General features: G+C 31.8%; 1 protein-coding gene across 1 annotated transcript in view; it reads right to left on the reverse strand.

Annotated features, from left to right (window-relative positions):
* LOC108906047 overlaps positions 1-20744 on the reverse strand; it is a gene marked incomplete at its 5' end in the record, with an annotated part of 105008 nt that overhangs the window by 68009 nt on the left and 16255 nt on the right. The window contains one exon of the mRNA XM_018709187.1: positions 5441-5533. Coding sequence (XP_018564703.1) covers positions 5441-5533 — 93 coding nt within the window. The remainder of the gene's footprint in view (positions 1-5440; positions 5534-20744) is intronic.

Genomic DNA, 20744 nt, shown 5'->3' on the forward strand with positions numbered 1-20744 from the left:
TATACAAATTATTATATTTTTTTACCTGTAGCAGGAAACTTTTTTAGGAACGTCTATGAAACTCTTTAAATTTTATTGCTAGGCGTTTTTATACATGTTCAACTGACTTCGGAATGACTTTACCGTCATGTAACATCACTTATTTGAGCCGCTTAAGGAAGCACTGAATAGATCTGTTCTAAGGATAATAGGCAGAAATGAACGACTGTATATGATTGAGTTTACACAACCTATTATTTTTCCAAAAACTTGATAACTAAACCCCCATTGGTTTCGAAAAACGTATTTTTGGAACAGCAAAAGTAGAAAGGAGATTTCATACTTAAACTTTTCAACGGTAATGATTTTGGTTTATATTCGACCCACCCCGGTAATTACATTCGACTTCTGACGTTCGTTTGTTAAAAACAAAACGATAGTCGAAGCATATCCCAACCGAATTATTGGCGGCAAAAATAGAGGAACCAAAGTGGACGTGTTCCCGGTCAACGACTCGTTACATGCACCTCCTCTTACGTGCACGCTTCCCAGCTCGCACACACACTCACACACACACACACACACACACTCGCATCGAAAGCAAAAATGGCATCACGAGAAAAACGCATAATAATGATAAAGTGGCCGGCCTATTAACGGCGGAGGAGCTGTGAGAGCGCACACACGCGTTTTCATTTGTTAGTTAGCGGAAAGAGTTCATCGGATGTCTTCGCCGGCCTACACAGAGGAAGACGTAGGTAACTGAATCGGAAACGCATAAATAGTTTGCGACGCCCAAGACGCCACTTTGGCACCTATCCAGGGTCACCGCCATGCGTGTGTGCAGGCTAGACACAATAATTTGTGCGATATGTGACGGCCTGTCGTCGGTGTTAAAGGATAAAGCTGTTTGACAGTCCGAATGGAATGTGGGAAATATATCGGATAAATATTCTTCCGTTAGCCTCTTTTCCATCTGGAACAGAAGGAAGAGGAAAATTTACCTACCCTTTACCTACTGTAACTTTTAAAAAAGAACGGTTCCCTACTTTGACATTTAAGGATGGGAAATGTTTTCGTGAAGAAAGTAACGCCATCAACATTTTATCGTCGAGACTAAGTTAATGGTAAAATCGAAAATGACACAGTATTAACATTTGCGTTCAAAAGATTGAAAGATCGAAACGTTAACAACTACTTGATGCGTGCAATAAATAGTGATGTGTTTTTTGTATTTTTGAATGACCCCTTTGTTGTAAGAATTTATTTCATTAATTCTTACTCTTATCACAAAATACCCAAGAAATAAGGAAAAAGTATAGTTCCTAATGCATATTCTAATTTAGTTCTAACTAAACTAAAATATAAAATTGTCAAAGCGGAAACACCAATGAAACTCTTACAGTTACTGATAATAGAACATTGTGTCAGCATACATGCTGACATTAAAATATTACTAATATCAACTGTAAAATGTAAATTGACAGTCAAAATGAACTCCTAAATTGCGTAGGAAATCAGTGAGTTCTAATATGACGTTATCAATCTTATAAAAATATAGTATGTTAGATTTTTTTAATTGGCCACATAATTTCATGTCATCAGTCTGTTATTATCCAGCGTATGTCAAAAATCATTATAGAAATTAAAAAACAACAAGGGCCCCAAGTTGGATCCTTGAGGGACAATTCACTCAATTTTACTCAATACTTAATGTATGTGTTCTGTCCACACCCAATTGAGTGAAATTTTCACTCTATTAGTATGAGTACAAGTTACTGCTAACTATCAATTGAGTGGCTTTTAAATCTAGTCTGAGAGTATACAGGGTGTCCCAAAAGTGACGCCCGTCCTTCTAGGATTTGATTAAGGATTAATTGAAAATCAAGAGTGGAAAATTTTTCGATTGCTTTCCGTTGTTGAGTTATTCAAAAAAGTATTCAAAAAACTAAAAAAGTGAAAATCCATTTTCTTGTCTCAAAACTGAGGTCTGTGCATTTGGGAACCAAGGCATATAATTTATAACCAATATTAGATAAGTATAGTTTTCGATTGTTAGTTGTACCTGGGTGTAAGGAATTATTTTAACCTGAAAAGGATAGAGAAAAACATTTTTATAATAAAACAAACTAAAACCATAATGTGCTTAAATAATAGAAATTGTTTTTACAAAAGGTGTTCAAATAAGTTCTTCTACTTCAAGACAAAGATTATCACGATTCAACATTGAAGCATGAACTCTTTGTAGCATCTCTTGGTCTATTAACGCGACATCGGCGTATATACGGACTATCAACCTTTTCTTTTAAATAATCCCAAATGAAAAATCTAGGATATTCAGATCTGGTGATCCAGGAGGCCATGGTCCACCTCTTCCAATCTATCAGTCTCGGAAGTTTTGATTCAGATAATTTTATATTCGTAAACCATAATGTGATCATCCATCATGTTGAAACCAATAATTTAGTCTAACTGCTAACGGAACGTCATGCAGCAATGGCAATGGTAAGTTTTCATTTAAAAACATACAGCTGCAGCAAATACAGCTTTGAATTACATAAATATTTAATAACCCAGCCATATGTTTATTTAGTTTTTTTGAATAACTCGGCAAAGAAAAACAATCAGAAATTTTTCCACTCTTGATTTTCGGTTTGTTTTTGTCCCCTTAATCCAAACCCATAAGGACGGGCGTCACTTCTGGGACACCCTGTATAAAACCAATTTAGAGTTGACTTTTTCTCTGATATAATTTAAATGTAACTATTATTGATTGATTTTTTACATAGACTTGGTTTATACTCGTATTCTCTTTAAATTTTAATTTAAATATCATTGCATTCAAGTCATAAACTATTAAGCTGCCACAGTAGTTTCTACATAGATCTGTTTTAGAGACAATATTTTAGGTCTCAATTAAAGAAATTGGTGAACTAATTGGACGAATAGATTGCCATAACCTATATTGTGCGTTATAAATACGTAATTATAGATAACAATTTTAATATCCGTTATTTTACCAAATATTAATCGAGACTTAATATATTGTATTTAATTATTGTAATTAAATCACTGCATTTAAATACATTTTCACTAGAATAACCAGATAAACCGATACTTGTCCAACTCCAAAGCACACCATACGCCATACTGCCATCCACCACGGTCACGAAATAACCTAATGGCACGATTGGAAGAGACAATGCATCTCGATATGAAAAAGGGTGGAATTACACAGTAATGGGGACGTTTACTCTGATATAGGTGCACCAAATACGAGTTTACTTGAAGAATTTATTTAAGGAGTACCTATATTTGAGTGCAAGTACTCAGTTTAGACTTTAAATATAACCACAAATGGGTAGAATGATCAAAATGTCCAATATTGAGTGAAAATGTACTCAATAATTTCACTCAATAGATCACTTCGAACCATTATCGCTTTCACTCACACCGATTTTTTACAGTGTATCATTTTGTGACTTATTGAAGACATTGGAGGAGTTCGCATACACGCGTCGACCTGTCCTCTCTTATCTAGTGAGTCTTTCACATAAAAACTGACCAAACTCAGCTAGCTTCCTGTTAAAAAATAGATAAAAAGTCTCTTCCAAAATTAGTCAACATTAATATTGATCTATATTTATTAATAATAGAGTGCAACTTCGTATATTGCGGATGTAAGGAGCTAGTAATCATAGAACAATATATGCTTTACAAATCGATTACTTCAGATCCGATAAGTAAGCATTATTGAGTAACCGATATATACAGTACTGACATCGTTAATCAACAGCCATAACGTTAACACCGACGTCGATATTCTGTACACTCACGAGTCGCCTGGGAAAGGTCAAGAACGTGAGTACAGATGATTTTCACGCCTGTTCGCAGATGCCTTTGGTGTCGGTACTTTGTGTTTTTTTAGCTTAAGATAGCTCTAAACTCGACGGCAAGAAGTTATGGTGAAAATTCACGCTGTGAATCTCAAGCGACAGATATGCTGTTCTATACTCACGCAGTCTCGAGATAACGTGAGTGGTGGCAGATGTGGAGCTACACCGTGAATGTAATGTAACTTTCGCGTTCGCGGTAAGTGAACCCTTTGTATAAAATATTGACATCGAACGAAGAATTAACGTCAAAACTTATGAATTATAAAAATCATGTATACTCGCTCTCTTGGTACTTACGTCACGAGTGTAGAGCCAGCTTTATAGGTCAATCTCCGTTTAGCAGACGTCTAGACAATTTGTTCAAAAATATTAAAAGAATGCTATTTATAAAAGATATTATGAACATTATTAAAATATTTTTAAAATACTTTCTATATTTAATTAGTAACATTAGTGAATCCGCTGTACATATTTCGATATGCGGCATTATATTTTAAATAAAATTTCAATATTTAATCCACCCTTCTCTTTAATTCCTTGTAAACGGAGGTGACAAATAATTGTAGAATTTTCCCATTTATCTATCTCCGCAAAACTATTTTTCATTGCATTTCTTTTGATACAAGTGATTGCTAAACTGTTAAATTCGAAAGCTTTGCAACATGATATAAAAACCAATGGTGCAGAGTTTGGTTAGAAGTAATTAACTATTAGTTACAGAATTTACATTTAAGATACAATTTTATCTTGTTTGATCAGAAACCGGTAAATATTGTTCTGTTTGTTTTGCACTTCTTTTTATGCCCTGCGACTAAGTGTGGGAAAAAATATTCCAATAAAAGAGAAGTCCAATTAGATAACCGTTTATCTGTACACAACATTGTTGTCTACAACGAAAATCGTAGCTCGAAAATTAAGGCTATGTATATCAAATAGTAATATTACCAGACTACAATTTGCATATACTAAAGTCTTTGAATATATTTCTGTACAAGAAATAATGGCCTAATATTTTTATGTATACACCTAAATAATGAACTCAGCACATGGTCTGATGCGAATATACCACATCTAATTGGAATTTATCGTACGTTACGTGGGCACAAATGTTATCAATAAATTACAATTGCTATAACTTTAAGGTTAACAATATGTCGTTAGTACAATGTGTTATTACAACTGTTGAAAAATCAACTCCATTATTAGCACGGATGTTTTCCGCCAACTTGTATATATAAAGTACTTATTCATAAATACAGAACTAACAATATTTTCCGTGAGGAAGCTACTGGCATAGATTGAAACGCAAATAAATCAACCATAAATAAAGGATATCGTAACCAAAAGATACTACGAACAAAACAATACTTTTGCAAAAGTGTGTCTGTGTTATACTATTTTTAGGTTTTCTAAGTGAACGCTCTGTATGAAATCAAATAGTTATTCAACCAATGATCTTTGCGGATTTAAAACTATGTACATTTTGCGTTGGGATTACTTAAAAAAATGTTATGTTTGTAATATATGTTGAAATATTAAATTTAATAAAAATAAGTTCACCTTACCTACTATACTAATTAAAGATGATACTAAAACTATTAATAGGAAGGCCCAAGGTGGCGGATATTTGTGGTGATAAAGGTGTAATCGTCTTCGACCTGAAAAAGAAAAAGAATTGTAGTTTGGCTAACAGCTTTTTTGATAGAATGAACCAAAACATTCAATAACCATTCTCAACAATCAATCAATATGTAAACTATAAACAATTAAACAATTTCAGTTTTGAGACATTTAGAAATATAGGTGTTTAGTCTATTAGTAATGATTGTTAATAGATTCAAGAAATTCAATATTTTCGCAACAATGGGCTCATTCCGCATTTTTTTTATTTGCTTAACGGAAAGACATTGCAATTTTAAGGTTCTCTGCAAATAATTAGAATTTTATATCGGCTACAAGTCATCTAAAAAAAATCATAAACTGGCACGCTGAGTATACGCTGAACCAACGGCGGGTGTGACGTCACCGCATGGGAAACCGATGCCGCATGCTTACATGTGTCGGTCAGTTCGGTGTTAAGTTTCGATTGACTACATAATAAATATTATATTGTTACTATATTTATAAGATATTAGGTAGAATTTATGTAATTTCCATGGGAATAAAAATAGTAAAATAAGAATTTTGTATTTGATTAGGTAAATCTTTGAAACCTGTGACAGAAACGTTTTAGTCCAATTAAACGTAAAATCCTTATTCTTATTTACTATTCTTATTGTACAAAAACATCAAAACTTTCGCTACAAACGTACTTTAAAGAAGCTTTATACGTTATTGAAACGTTCACTCCTCTCATCTCAACACTGATGAAGTCGTAGTTTTTATTAAAAAATCCATAACCATTAACAAACCTACTTCTGGCAAATTGGAAGAATCTGCTTTTAGGTTTGCTTCCATTTTTTTAAATTTAATATGCACAAACGCTAAAACATTCTGTAGATGCAGAAACTCATCTGGAAGTAGCTCCAAGCCGGCTGACCGTCCCATGCGGTGACGTCATTGCATTGCCACGGCTAAGACAAGTATTCGCATTTTAAAAATCATATAGTTTGAAAACCGCTCAACGGATTGAGTTGAAATTTTCAGGATCGCCTAATCATGAGCAATACTTTCTGTATACAAAATAAAACGTTTCTGAAAATTTACTGAATGACCCCATTATGATATACGGTTTCAAAAAGACACATTTTCACATTCTGTTTCTTTCCAATATTTTAACTATATCCAAGAATAAAAGTAGGTCAAAAAACCTGACCAAAAATTATAGTTCTATTAAGAAAAAATGGTGTCATTACGACTAAACAACTGAACATTGTAGGGTTAAATGAAAAAATGCGTTATTAAAACGCAAAAACTTTAAAATGTAAAAATTAACTTGTCACGAAATTTCATCGGATCGAAAATAATGAATTTATATCGTACTTTCTTCCACAGGGTACAATTATAATCACTGAAAAAAAGCCCACAAAGCTTGACGAATAGATTTACATCATCAACGAAGAATGTTTTAATATACTTTTTGTGTAAAATAAAGCATGTTTTCATTGACATTTGTAATATTTCCGCAATGATTCGACGGAACGAAATTTTAACAGATTCGAGAAAGTGGGTCATATTTTCATGAAGAAACTGATTCATCAACACCATTTCCTTATCAAGAGATAAATATTTCCTTTACGTTACCTGAATTCTATACGTGCACCTAATGGATGTCGAGGCATTTGGTAAATTAACAAATAATTTTAATTATATCTTCGAATTGATCAATGTTTTTGTTTCTATTAGTAGACAGCCCTAACGCCTTGCAAAATGTAATAATATTATCTTTTATTTATACATTTACAACAAAGGCAGGAGTAAAACAAAGTTATACAAGGATTCTATCCGGCGCAAGGCTAGGCAAACAGTCCGATTAGAAAAACAAGGCAGTTAATCAAACCTTATTTATGCGACTCTAAGATATATAAAACTAAACCACCCCCAGTCAAATATTTCATTCCGGTGCCCGAATAAGTTGTTTGCGCCACGACTGCCCCAAATCGCTAGAAAAAGGGGCCCTAGATAAAGCCGCGACCCAAAGGGTTCATCGACCTAAATAGTAAATCTTAGTTGTAGAGAAACCCTTCAAAATAACCCCGCCACGGGGTCAACTTTGAACGGAGCAGAAGGAACTAGCTGCGGAGGAAATGATATACGAAAATAGATATCCGCGACAGACAACAGATTTGTCCGATAAAAAAATAATACTAATAGTCTAGGTTTTCGACTTAATTTCACTCGGAAGTTGATTTATATATAAGTATAAGTATATCTATATCCGGATCTTTATGGTCCTGCAACTACGATTTTGGATGGAGATAATAGCGGCAGTAAAAATCTCGTCTCCGAGTGTTGGAAGATATGCGACAAAAATACCACGGAGAATCTATAACAGTCTGGTGTGGGGATATTTTTGTCCAGACAGTTACCTAATTTAATACATTAATGAGATTTTACACCGCGGTTCAAGGCAAATGTTCTTTCTGATTATACCGCGTACCATGAATGAAGTCAAATGAAATACCATATACAGGGTGTTACAAAATTTTAACAGACGATAGAATACATTAAAATAAACAACATGCATATATCGCCCCTAAATCATTTCTGAAATTATGAATTAATATTGTATCAAATGAAACGAATTTTAGAAAACTTGAACACTGTCTACTTCACGATTTCTCCTTAACTTATTCAAATTTTCCAGGTACTTGCACCTGAACCTATATCTAATGCGTCTAAGTGTTTCTTCAGTTATACGAGTTTGCTTGTTAACTTATCTCTTTTATCAGGACGGCCGTTCTCACACGGTTCAAACAAAAGAATTTCATGAATAACATGGAAGTACATACTTACAATTCAATAGGTCTACTAAAACAATTGTTAAACAAATTCCAAGATGGTAATTATATTTTTAATTGCAGTTTGTGAATGGGATACCTATAAACGTTACTTCTGCTCAGGAATATTTAAAAGTCATAACAAAATTAGCTAGTCTAGAATATAGTTTAAACGTAAATTAAAAACATTTCTACAGAGAGGAACAAACACACGTTAGCATCAAGGAAGAACCACTTATTTTTATAAAAATATATTTTGGTGGGCGGAAACTACCAACTTATTTTTTTAACACCCACAAACTCGTGTCAATATTTGAGTTTATTAATTTATCCTTCCCTTTAAATAAATATAGCTGACGTGACGTTTATATTGAAAAGTTTAAAATAAAGCACATGTTTGAAAACTAGTTAGTAATACTACTATTTTTCCTTCTGCAATTTATGGAAAAGAGAGAAAATATAATCATTTCTGAAGAGAAAATTTATTTGGCTGTAGGTTTGCAGGAATATCTACATTATCTGAAATAAGCATACCTACGTATCTACAAGTATTTTACGATGGCCGAACTTTGGTCATAAAATTTCCTTATCTTATCAAAATTACATACATTTTTAAGCCGGTGTTGTTATTTAAATAACGGCAAACGCGTAAAACCGAATAGATAAAAACTTTCTTCCGCATTACCTTAGCCTAAAATTAAATTTATAACCCAGTCAGTGGTCACAGAAACAAGTAACTAGCAATATGGCTGATTTTTTTTATATAAGTACCTCAAAGTATACAGATTAATATAAGAAGTTCATTGGTCTATCGATTTCCCAAAGTTAAAAAATTTTTTTAAAAATATTTTGATTTTCGGAATTCTTTAATATTTTGGACTAAGATAAAGATAAGAGAAAAATAAAAAATACCACAGTGTGGGGGAATTTTTTTCCAACAAAAAAACACTCGCGAAGCTCGGCCAGCCGTGTGAGAACCTATTTTTTGAAGCCCGGCGCTTTACATTATAAACTATTGCATAGTTATAGGATATTAAATTAATAATTGTGATAGCCCATTTCCAAGTAGGAAGTCTAATCCTTTCAATGGTATGGTTATTTTTTTTTCAAATAAAAGGTCGAATAAAAAATTGTGCATATATGTAATATATTCGAATCGAAAACCGAGCGTCTCAATGACAAATATACTTAAACATATGGACAATTCGAAACATTTTTTTTCAACATCGGGAATTGTTATTTAGGTGACCTCTTTCACAAACAAAATTTCCGGGTAATGGATTTTAACTAATTACGAACCGACCCTTACAGTTATTTTAAAAAATTTAAGTCTTGAGTTTACGGCAAAATATATTAGCTTCTGGAATTTTATTAAAACTAAACTAATTTGAATGACACTTTTTTAAATATTGGGGGAATTACACAGATTAAAAATCTCTAAGCACAAATTCATTTGGTTACGAGCGTTTTTCACTTTTAATGATTTTCTGTATATTATAAGAAAATAGCAATTTTTCTGGCTCCGCATGTAAATCTCCTTTGATCGTTTAATATAAAATTTGATACTGTTACAATATGAAGGGGAATATTCAGAGTTGAATGTAAATAGTCAACAGGTATGCAAGCATCCAGGTAAGAAACACAGTATACGTGGAAACGATGATTCTATGTAATTTTGTATTTAACTTTTTTCCTATGATTTTGTAATAAAATCTTTTGAAATTTTTGAATTTTTTTTGCATTGAATTAAGATCGAATATTCATTTCTACATATTAAAATATTCAATATTTGTGTGAAATTTGACAATTCTTACGTTTGAAGAGTGAATCTATTCGCTTGTTTGCCCGCAAAAGATGACTTCATGGCTATAATATTTTTTTCCAGACAAACCATAGCTAGGACGAAAAAAGTGCAAAGTATCTTTTTTGTTGGAAAAAACTTCTTCCACAAGGTAGTATTTTTTATTTTTCTCTGTCTTGATCCCAGTCCAAAATATAAAAGAATTTCGAAGATAAAAATGTATTTCACAATTTTTTTGGACTTGATTGATAGACCAATGAACTTTTTCTTATGTTAATCTGCATTCTTTGAAGAAATTAACCATATTGCTAATTACTTGTGCTTTTAATGCAAAATTACTTCTACCAACTGGGCTATAAAACCTGAACCGCATTATTTAGCTTCACATTTTTTAAAATAAATCAACACATTAAATAAAAAATGACCTAATGTCTGTCACTGTCATGCAATGCCGGATTGCCTTATTGGCCCACATTCTTCGTCGATTTATTTATCTGTTAATAAAAACATTAATTCCAGCCGGTATCGATCATATTTATTTTTATGGAGGTCATCTGTATATCTGTCGCCACCATCGCCATCAGGTGTTTTGAACTAGCCTCCCAGGTGACATAATAAAATACGTATTGCGTCTGTTCATACAGCTAAATTTAGACCATTTGGCGTGGGACTTTTGTTTTGTGTAGATATTACAAAAATTCTTCATGAATGGTTATCTCTGCAATTTATTAATTATCTGCCATTGGGTGACACAATTCCCACCGCAACACGCCAGACGGTGGTAGTAAAAAATCTCCTACCACTCTTTTAAAAATTGAATTTTAAAACAATTGAACGTAAGTCTGCACTGACTGTTCAAAATTAACTCTGATGTCTGTTGGAACAAAACCTGATGCAGAGCAGTCCTTGGTAACTTTTAAACTAGAAACAAATATACAGACAACAAGAGGTATGGGTACTATGATGTTCAGTGAAACAATTGGTCGAACCAACAGGATACTTTGTAGATAAGCACAATTAAACGTTTATCTGGTACGTGGATTTCGGTTAACAAATGAAAGAGAGAAAACAATTAGTTGCGACACGCCGCTCCATTCTTCTCAAAATAAGGAACTGTTATCCAATCGCAATAAACTTTTCGAACATGGGTCCCGAATAAGACGGTAATTATTTTACATAATAGGAATTGCAATTCACTGAAACACAAACGATAGCCGATGATGTAACAACGGTAAACACAGACAAAAAGTTTATTTTTTGCAATTGTTTCAATGGAACGAGATCGTCTGTTAGATACGTATGAGAGAGAACTTTCACTGTCTCGACCTCTGGGAATGTTTTTTGATTTTCCAAACAGGTACGTTTTTATTCCAATGGTGTTCGCTACGGTGCGTACTTGATATAATTGGGACTTCGAGAAAATTGGCTCGTGCAAATGCAAATCGTTTGCGTACCTAAGTTATGTAAATTATAAAGAGCACTCATCATCCTTATAAGATCCACAGAGGACTGATTTCTAATTGCTCCTAGGAATGAAAGGAGGGCTTTCCAGTTCAAAGGATCATTAAAATGCGACTTGCGATGTTGTGGAACGGAAGTTTAAGGGCGATGCGTGCTTTCCTGCTGGTCTTTCGTGTTTTTCGAGGAAGTACGCGACATTCTAAAACGCTCTCTAAAACAAATTTTAACGTAATAACTGCAACCATTTATCTTAATTCTATTTTCAAATAATAAAATAATAAATCCACCAAGTGTCTGTTCTTCCAAACACATCACAGGGGTCTTGGTTATCTTAAGAGAAATAAGGAAGGTCCAAGTTGCGAAATTTGATGGTGAAAAACATGATGAAGAGAAATTTGATCTATCTTGCTGCACATGTGCACACGAATATAACAGAAGAAAAAACAGAAAAAAACAATAATTAGAATAAGATAGTCCAGGGAACCAAGGGTTTCCCCTTCGAATTCTTTCGGATAGAACCGATTGACGTGAAACTTGGATTGTAAGTAGAAAATAGCTCAAGAAAAACAAGTTATATAGTGCCGATGGGCGCTTTTGCCCAGGGGGTGGAAGCCAAGGAGTAAAATATTGAAAATAACCCCAGGAATCGATAAAGCAATAAATTTTAAGCAAAAAGTATCGTATGAACATTTTTAGATAAGTCAGTTATTGGTGATTGAAAATGTACATTTTTTATTTAAAAAAAGACGATTTTCAGTAGTTTTTCTCGATTAACTCGGAAAATTCTATTCTATTAAAAAAACATCACGAAGAAAATGAAGCTATTTTACAATTAAAGATGAATGTAATATGTTCCAGAAATAAGCAACATTATTTTTAGTTTTAGTTCAGTTTTTTAAATGTGTAAATAATTATTGATTACAACGAAAGAAGGAGGAACAAGAAAACTCTTACAAGCAAATCTATTTATTTATGCTTATAGTCAGTTCAACAGCAACAAGATAATTAATTAACATTCTACGCCGCTATCTAGATAATCACCTAATTTAATAAATACGCAGTTCCTATCTTTACGCTATGTATTTGTGGAATATTTTAACAGGTTTAGACGATTTAAAATGCCTTACTAAGTGGGCTATTAAAGAAGGAATATCGGACGTGCCCCCGAAGTTCCTAGAAAAAATAAAGGCCGGGACGCTTTATCAGATCAGATCAGATTAATTAAGGCAAATGAAGAAAGTAGGGTGTAAATTGAATTCGGGATTTTCTTATCAATTAAGGTAACATGGCAGATTAGTTTGAACGAAACTTAAACAATATTTTTCCCTTAGTTAGAAACAAAAGCTTGTATTATTTCATTAGCTAATTTAATTGTAAGTTATGAAAATAAAATTCCCTTGAACAATTTGCAATTCATTAAAATACTATTAAGTCTTTCAAGTCAAATTTCAAATAAAGTTCGAAATGATGTTCGATTTAATATCATCTGACGAAAATTTCTTCCAAACACAACTAAATCTGCGGTTTTGCCTGTGTGGGCAATTAAATCGCTAAGTGTGTGGCTGCCTTAACTGTAACAACATTTAGTTCTTGCTTGGAAATGATATTCTAGTTAGCGGGTTCACTAGAACTCACCAATTCATGAGTAAACTTTTCAAGGGGCTGTAAAAACATTTAAAGTTGTCAACCTACCGTTTCTGTCGGATCCTTAAGCGCAATCTGACCCGATTGTACGAGCTTTAAGACACGCGAACTCGGCGTACTCTACCTTTCTTATCGATATGTGTAATAAAAGAAAACGTATCACGTCATGAGGATATATCATTGCGACATAGTCGCGTGCATTATGGAAATTACCGACCGGATTTTCATTGAAATTGTAGTCTCGTTTTAAGGGGGAAGTTATAATAGCAAAAGGGTTCTCGCCTATAAGGATCTGTAAAATATTCAACTTTTTACGTTCTCTTCAGTTATTACAATCTTTTAAAATAAGGGTTTTATTTTTTTTAATAACTGGCATTTTGCTTAATAGACTTTTTTAGGTTCATAAAAAGAAAGACTTGAGTAGTATTCAATATTATAAAAAATCTAAAAACATTTACCTAAACTGAATTTATTTATTAAGCAGATTCAACATTATTTTTTTAAAAATACTTCGAGTCACTAGCCAATGGGTTAAAAATATTATATAACTTATTGTACAATAACACTGATTACTCGGATTTTATACAGGGTGATTCACTTTTTATGATTAGGACTTTAACTATCGATAGATCTCGTAAAAATAATGTTTTTTGAAGTATACACTTTTTCTTCCAAAGAATTCCTTTTAGAGATATAAGATCTTCAAAAAAAATTTTTTTTTGTTTTTATTTCTTTTTTTCCTAAACTGTGAAAGCCATTTGTTTTATATTTAGTACGAATTGTACGAATAAAAAGCTCTATGGATTTTACAAATTATTGTGAAAATAGATCAATCATAGGCGTCCGTAAGGAGCTCTGATTACCCCTATTTTTAATATAATTTCTACGCCACTGGAAATTTTTCAAAATAAATATATTTTTTGAGAGGAAAAGTGTATATGTACTTTAAAATGACAAATAACATTATTTTGATCACATCTGTAGATGGTTAAAGTCCTAATCATAAAAAATGAATCACTTTCTTATAACAGTTTTTACTGTGATAGGACTAATAATAATTTAATTAAGTCTCCCGTAAATGTTATGTCACAATTTCAATAAAATTCCTTAAATTCGCGATATCAACAGCAATTCTACTTTTTTCAGGTTATTTGAGAGTGTTAAACAATATGGAATAATTAGTTTAGGCATCTAGGTATAGGAAATACACATTATTTAAGTTTATAAGGTTTTTTATTTATATTTAGCATAAGTCTTACTGTAAACTGTAAATTATTATTACTTATTATTATTAGCAGTAAATTTTCTTTCACAAGCACTACGATCATTGATGGGGCTAAGAGAAAAAAAGTGTTTATTGATGCACAAGTAAGAATATCAATACAATAGCCGAAGATTTACATCTTTTGCGGAGGAAAATAATTGGTCTAGAAAATGTAACCAAGTAAAGCAGTGGTAAAAGGAAAATACCTATTACTGATGTGTATGAGCATTATATACAAAACGTTCCCGAACGAAAGTCAGAAGAATCTTTTAAAAATTTAAAAAATTGAATAATTTCAAATATTTCGAATTTTCCTCACCAAGAACGGCGGTGGCAACATTTTTAACATTAAGGCGACGCGCGACGTTGCGAATTGTATTAGCTATGTCCTGTCCAAATTTGGTTAGTTCTTGGATTTGAAAATTCAATACTTATGTATGTTTTTAGCCACGAAAACAGAATAATTATGTTAATGTTAAATTTTTACTTTATTTAAATTTAGGAATATACATTTATGTCGTTTTTTGTAAGTTTTAAGCACATTAGTGTATCTATTTTACGAAACACGTGTTGGTTGCTCTTAAATATTTCCAAATCCTTGTAAAAATAAATTAATTTGAAGTTGTTCATTTTATATAATTTATTTTTGGCATTAATTATTATGATCTTATACACCCTTTCCACACCATTTTTGTATTAAAGACAGTATTTTTTATTTAAATTTGTTACATAAATTATAACCAGCAGTGCTACAATTGCACACATTCTTAATACCTATAATTTTTTTCAGTGACTTGTGAAATGGAGATAAGTACACATATTTGCGATTATGTAACTCACAGATAATACTTAGCAGCACATTTCCGTCACAGATATAAATTAAAATTGTACTATAAACATCACAATCGTTTTTAATCAAACATTAATTAAAATTGCGAATTACACATATTATTTTGTAATATCACTCACTAGCTGCGTCATATTATGATTTGATTTTAGCTCTGTTTTATCCTGATCACTGTATTAACTAATGCGAAAATAGTCCCATTTTTCAATTTCTAAAAGAACACGCAAGTAAATAAATAAACCGAGTGCTAGTAGTAGCTTGTTTCATCTTTAAAAACAAATCTATGACGATGTCAATTCGCTTCCCGAAGCCTTTCAAACGAATAACCCAATCGATTGATTCTATTTCACCAACTAAAAATATTCCATAGTTACGAAAAAAAAATAGAATAGATCGCGTTTTTGTTGGCGTCAACATACTTCAACCGTCAAAGCGCTTCGAAATCGGTGCCTTTTCTTTTTGAGCGGGTGGGAAACCGCTTGCACAGACGAATTATTCTTTTTTTTTCACGGCCCCAAACCGATACAAATCAAATAATACATAAGTATAAACTAAATTATGGAATAGAAATCGGCGTTCCCATCAAAGCAATTCCCATTAATTACTAGACCGAAGAAGAGAGAATAATTCTCGGTGTGATCTCGACGTAAAAAATGGTCGGTTGTTTCGTAAAATCCGAAGCAGGAATTTAATGGAGACACTTTTGATGATATGCTCGAATAGCTTGGCTCACTATTGCGAATCTATTGTTGGCGCAAGTGTTAGATACAATGGGGAATTTATTTTAGCACCGCGACTCACAATTATTATTCACAATCCATACCGGCCAAGACATAACTGCATTACTAATATGTTTTTGCACAATATTATTTATTGTTTAACTCGCACATTGAGTCACTACATAAATTTTTTTATGGGTGGTCCGCAGCCCAAAGAGGATTACATTCACTCAAACGCTATCAACTATGATTCGAAAATATATTCGCTAATGCGACGCAAAGTACCTACATTTGCTGTGCCACTAACTATTTTGGTAACCAACTTGTTAAAACTTGTAACATGTCGTTAACTTACGCAACAATCATAATTAAAAATTAATTATACTATTTTTGAACGATTTTAATAGTTAGAAATTAGTTAGTGTTATTTCTAGAGTTGTTATAAACAAGTCAAGTCAATTTGCATATGCATATGTAGTTCGAATCGTGTTCTGAGTTAATTCAATTCATATTGGCATGAATGAAATCCGTAAAGCATAGGAGACATTATTAACACGTGTTGAGCATATTGCCCGTATGCCTGGACTTAAACAAGAGGTTATAGCCCAGTAAATAAAATTTGTAATACATGTAAATTTGTAATACATGTAAATCGTTTCAGATTGAAACTTGGTTTAATTAGTTTAGGCAATAAGAAATAATATTTCCCTAAAAGTATAGGTTTAAAACAACAAGATCATTGTTTAAACAATGATTATAATGTAAAAATTACCAAAAATGAAGTTTTTTAGCTGGATTAAAAGCGCTCTCCAACAGGAGTTTTTGCTTTTGTTTATACTTATAGGTTTTCAAAAAACGCTTCATTTGAGACCTGCTAAATTAAAATCCATTAACAATTTATTTAAATAATTGCAAAAAGCCAGCGAAATTTGAATTTGCTATAAATAGAAGAAAAGAGTATAAATCGCCTCTAAACTGCAGTAAAACTAGTATTTTGTTACCCTTAAGAAACCCTGAAAATTTGAAAAGGAAGTTTATTATAAAAGTTGTAGAGCATAAAATTCTAGATGAAAATGGTGAATTGACTTTTTCTTGTACTATTAAAATTAACAGAGTTAGGGAGACTAGAAGTTAAGGGATCATTTCAGAAATTTAAAAAATCATAACAAGTAGAAAAATGAATGAATTTTATAATTTTTTTCCAATTTACTCTTAAAAATATAACCTATCTTTTTTAGAGAAATATATATATTTTTTAATTTTTAATAAAAAAATTATAACAATTTCACAAAACTAACGTGATCTTTGTCATAAAACAAAATTTCGAAAGCAACTTTTTTTATTTTAAATAATAATCAATCGAATGGCATAGAAATAAATTGTTTTAGTGTTAAATCATAAAAATTAACGATTAAAAATTTTAATTGTTTTAACTTTTTTATTAAAAATTAAAAAATATATCTATTTCTCTGAGCAAAAAGTTTACATTTTTTAGAGTAGATTGAAAAAAAAATGAAATTCATTCATTTTTTGTGCTTGTTATGATTTTAAATTTCTGAATTCATCCCTTAACTTCCAGCCACCCTAACTCTTTTAATTTTAATGGTATAAAAAAAGTCAATATACCATTTTTATGTAGAATTTTATGCTCCACAACTTTTATAAGAAACCTTTTTTCTAGCTCTTACCCCTTTTGAGTTATATTGAAAAACCCCTTTATTTTATCTTTTTTCACCCCTGGCCGGGGGTTGAAACAAAAATTACTCTCACTTATTGTTATTATATACCCTAAACTAACTTATATCAAAAATTCAGGCAAGTTGACAAAATTGCGATTTAAAGGCTAATTTAATTGAACAATATTTATAAACATTAAGATTTGAAATTTCGGGAATAAATCAATCAACCCTTAAACTTCATAATAACGGTTAAAGATATCGAAATAAATGCATTTTATAGTAATTTTGAACCCTTTAAAAAACGTCCTCGAATACATTTTTACACCTGGAATGTGGTGGGGGAAATAAGACAGAAACGTTCAAAAGTGGAAATCGAGACTTCAAATTTTAACTGCCCGAAAATTTTGCGATATCTCTGGTAATTGTGGACCAATTTTAACGTTTTTTATTTAATCTGGGGTAGCGCATGAAAATAATAACAACTGTGGACCGTTGCAATAATTAATTATTAATTTGTTACAAATTATTAATTTTGTAAAAAAAAATTTCGCATTTTTTCGAGAAATAATTATTCACAATGGTACCAACAAACCATTTTCTTCAAAAACAATATTTTTATGTAAAAAAATTCAGAAAATGACATATTTTTTATGTATAAAGTTTATTTTAATGAGAATCGAGTTGTTGGATGTAATATGCAATAGTATTATTTTTTAACATTAAATTACATATTATATTTTCAATCTGAAATGAATTTTTTTACAAATTTTTTTTTTCATTTACTGGGCTATTACATATTATTTATATCAAACAGCTAAAACAAGCTTAAATGAGACAACACGTGTTTCAAATAGCCGTTAGAGTGTTGGTACACAACCAAAATTTTTATTAAACATTTTTCAAACCTACCTATTGAAAATGCAAGTACAAAGTTTCAATTTTAATTAATAATCATGTTCTTTATTCGACAAGTCCATCTGACATTGAAGCTTCCTCATTTTTTTTATGATACCATCGTCACAAATTGAAGCACTTCACAGACACTTAACAGGTGTAGTAGAAATTCTTTCTCGGGGGTACATTTCTCATATTAAAATCCTCTCCACACACATACACTTTTTACTCTGTGATGTTGCCATGTCGTTTATTGAGGCGGTCAAGTACCCATTTCTAGCAGATTACATCAAGATTTTTATCTATGCGTAATGGTGTGTTAGCACACACCTTGCATGCGTGCATACACCGTCTATTTATGCAGCCAGGGCTAAGAAAAGCTGATAAACGCCGCATACAGCTACTAAGTCCGCATTATGCAACTGGAAAACTTGAAAGCCGTAAGGATTTTCTATTGTCACAACATTTAAATAATAATTGGATCATAAACTGCATACAAAACAAAGTAAAATATCATGTTTCATTTGAATTCCTCAAAATAATGCTAAAATAGGAGAATTATTTATTTGTTTAGTTGGCAGTACCAACAACGGCCAATAATAAAGGTAATTGTAAGCTGAAATTGTTCAAATGCCTTCAATTTTTTATTTCTTATAACTGGTCTCGTATCTCTTTGAGGCATACTAGAATTAGCTAATCGTTTCTGAAAAAAAAATTTGCAGCACTTGCAAAAGAAAAAACATCAATGATATACACTCAGAATTTAGGAGATACTTACTAATTTTTAAACAGTATTGTGAGAAACTACTCTTTGGGCTAAAACCCCAACCAGCAATGAATGACACCATCAATATCTAATAAGCAGTTAAGATAATTCCACAGTAGAAACACCAAACATAAGATAAAGCACTTTGTAGGCTATTATATCACATGCATTCAAGTTTAAATATAAACCGCAATAAACAGCTGATGACTGATAACGAATATATTGTTTTGACACTATGTGTAGAATTGTAGATATATTTTTTTTTAGATAAAATTTTCTCGTTTTAAAAGATAAGGACAATTTAGTCATAAACGAAACTGACATCATCCTATGAACACAAGACGTTTTTGCTTCAAATTACATTACATTTTATTAATTTATTTTAGGTTACTGTTGTCTAAACATATGCTGTATGCATAATATATTTCAAACAATTAAAAACTGAACCCATAATCAAATAATTGCGAATAATGAAAGCAGATCTAGTGCTACTACAGCAATCTACGCAGTTGTGCTTAACATGGTAGTGGGTGGTCTTTTGGTGGGATCGAGAACTAGAGGCAAGGACGACAAAGTGGTCTTCAACAGGTACACGCGAAGCTTCGTTAAGGTGCATCCACACTGCTCGAGATCCTGTTCTAATTACGACCTGTTTGGATGCTATTAATCAATCAACTAGTGACTCTCTCAAATCTAGTATTCTTCAAGCGATTACTTAACAACTGTATCGACTAAACAGTCTATTTCTACAACAAAATTTAGTTTGGTAGATCTGATGAGCTTTTAGTGCCTGTACAATCCAATCAATATAAAAGTGGCATTAAAATGTATTAACCAGCAGAAAATTTTGGCGTCTTCATTATTCAATAAAAAAACAACAGTCAAGATTAATTTTACATAATTAGGAGTGTAATAAACATTTAGTGATTGCAAGTAGTCGTAACGGTATATACCCAAATAAACTTGCCTTTATAATAAAAAAATAATCGAATAAATTGTCCTGTCTAGCCGGATACTTTACAAAATTAAGGGCTTGACTGTTGCGTGATGAAATGACCTTGTGCTATGCGAATCTTTTGAAATAATAAACGATGATGTGCACGAAATGTCACCGTATGTAATGCTATTCATCCTAATTACCATTATAAAAAAAACACACATTTACCATTATGAAAAAATATATATTATAAGAATAAATTATCTGTAGTAATTAATACATAATTACTTGCTTAAAAGCATTTATTACTATGCCGACACAAATCTCTCGAAGGTATCTAGTTTCATACACGTAATTTATACATGATTATGTTTTATTGAGACTTCTTCAATTAGGTCAAAAGCAACCACCAAAAGAA

This window comes from Anoplophora glabripennis, unplaced genomic scaffold (genome assembly GCF_000390285.2).
Source record: "Anoplophora glabripennis isolate ALB-LARVAE unplaced genomic scaffold, Agla_2.0 scaffold55, whole genome shotgun sequence".
NCBI lineage: Eukaryota > Metazoa > Arthropoda > Insecta > Coleoptera > Cerambycidae > Anoplophora > Anoplophora glabripennis.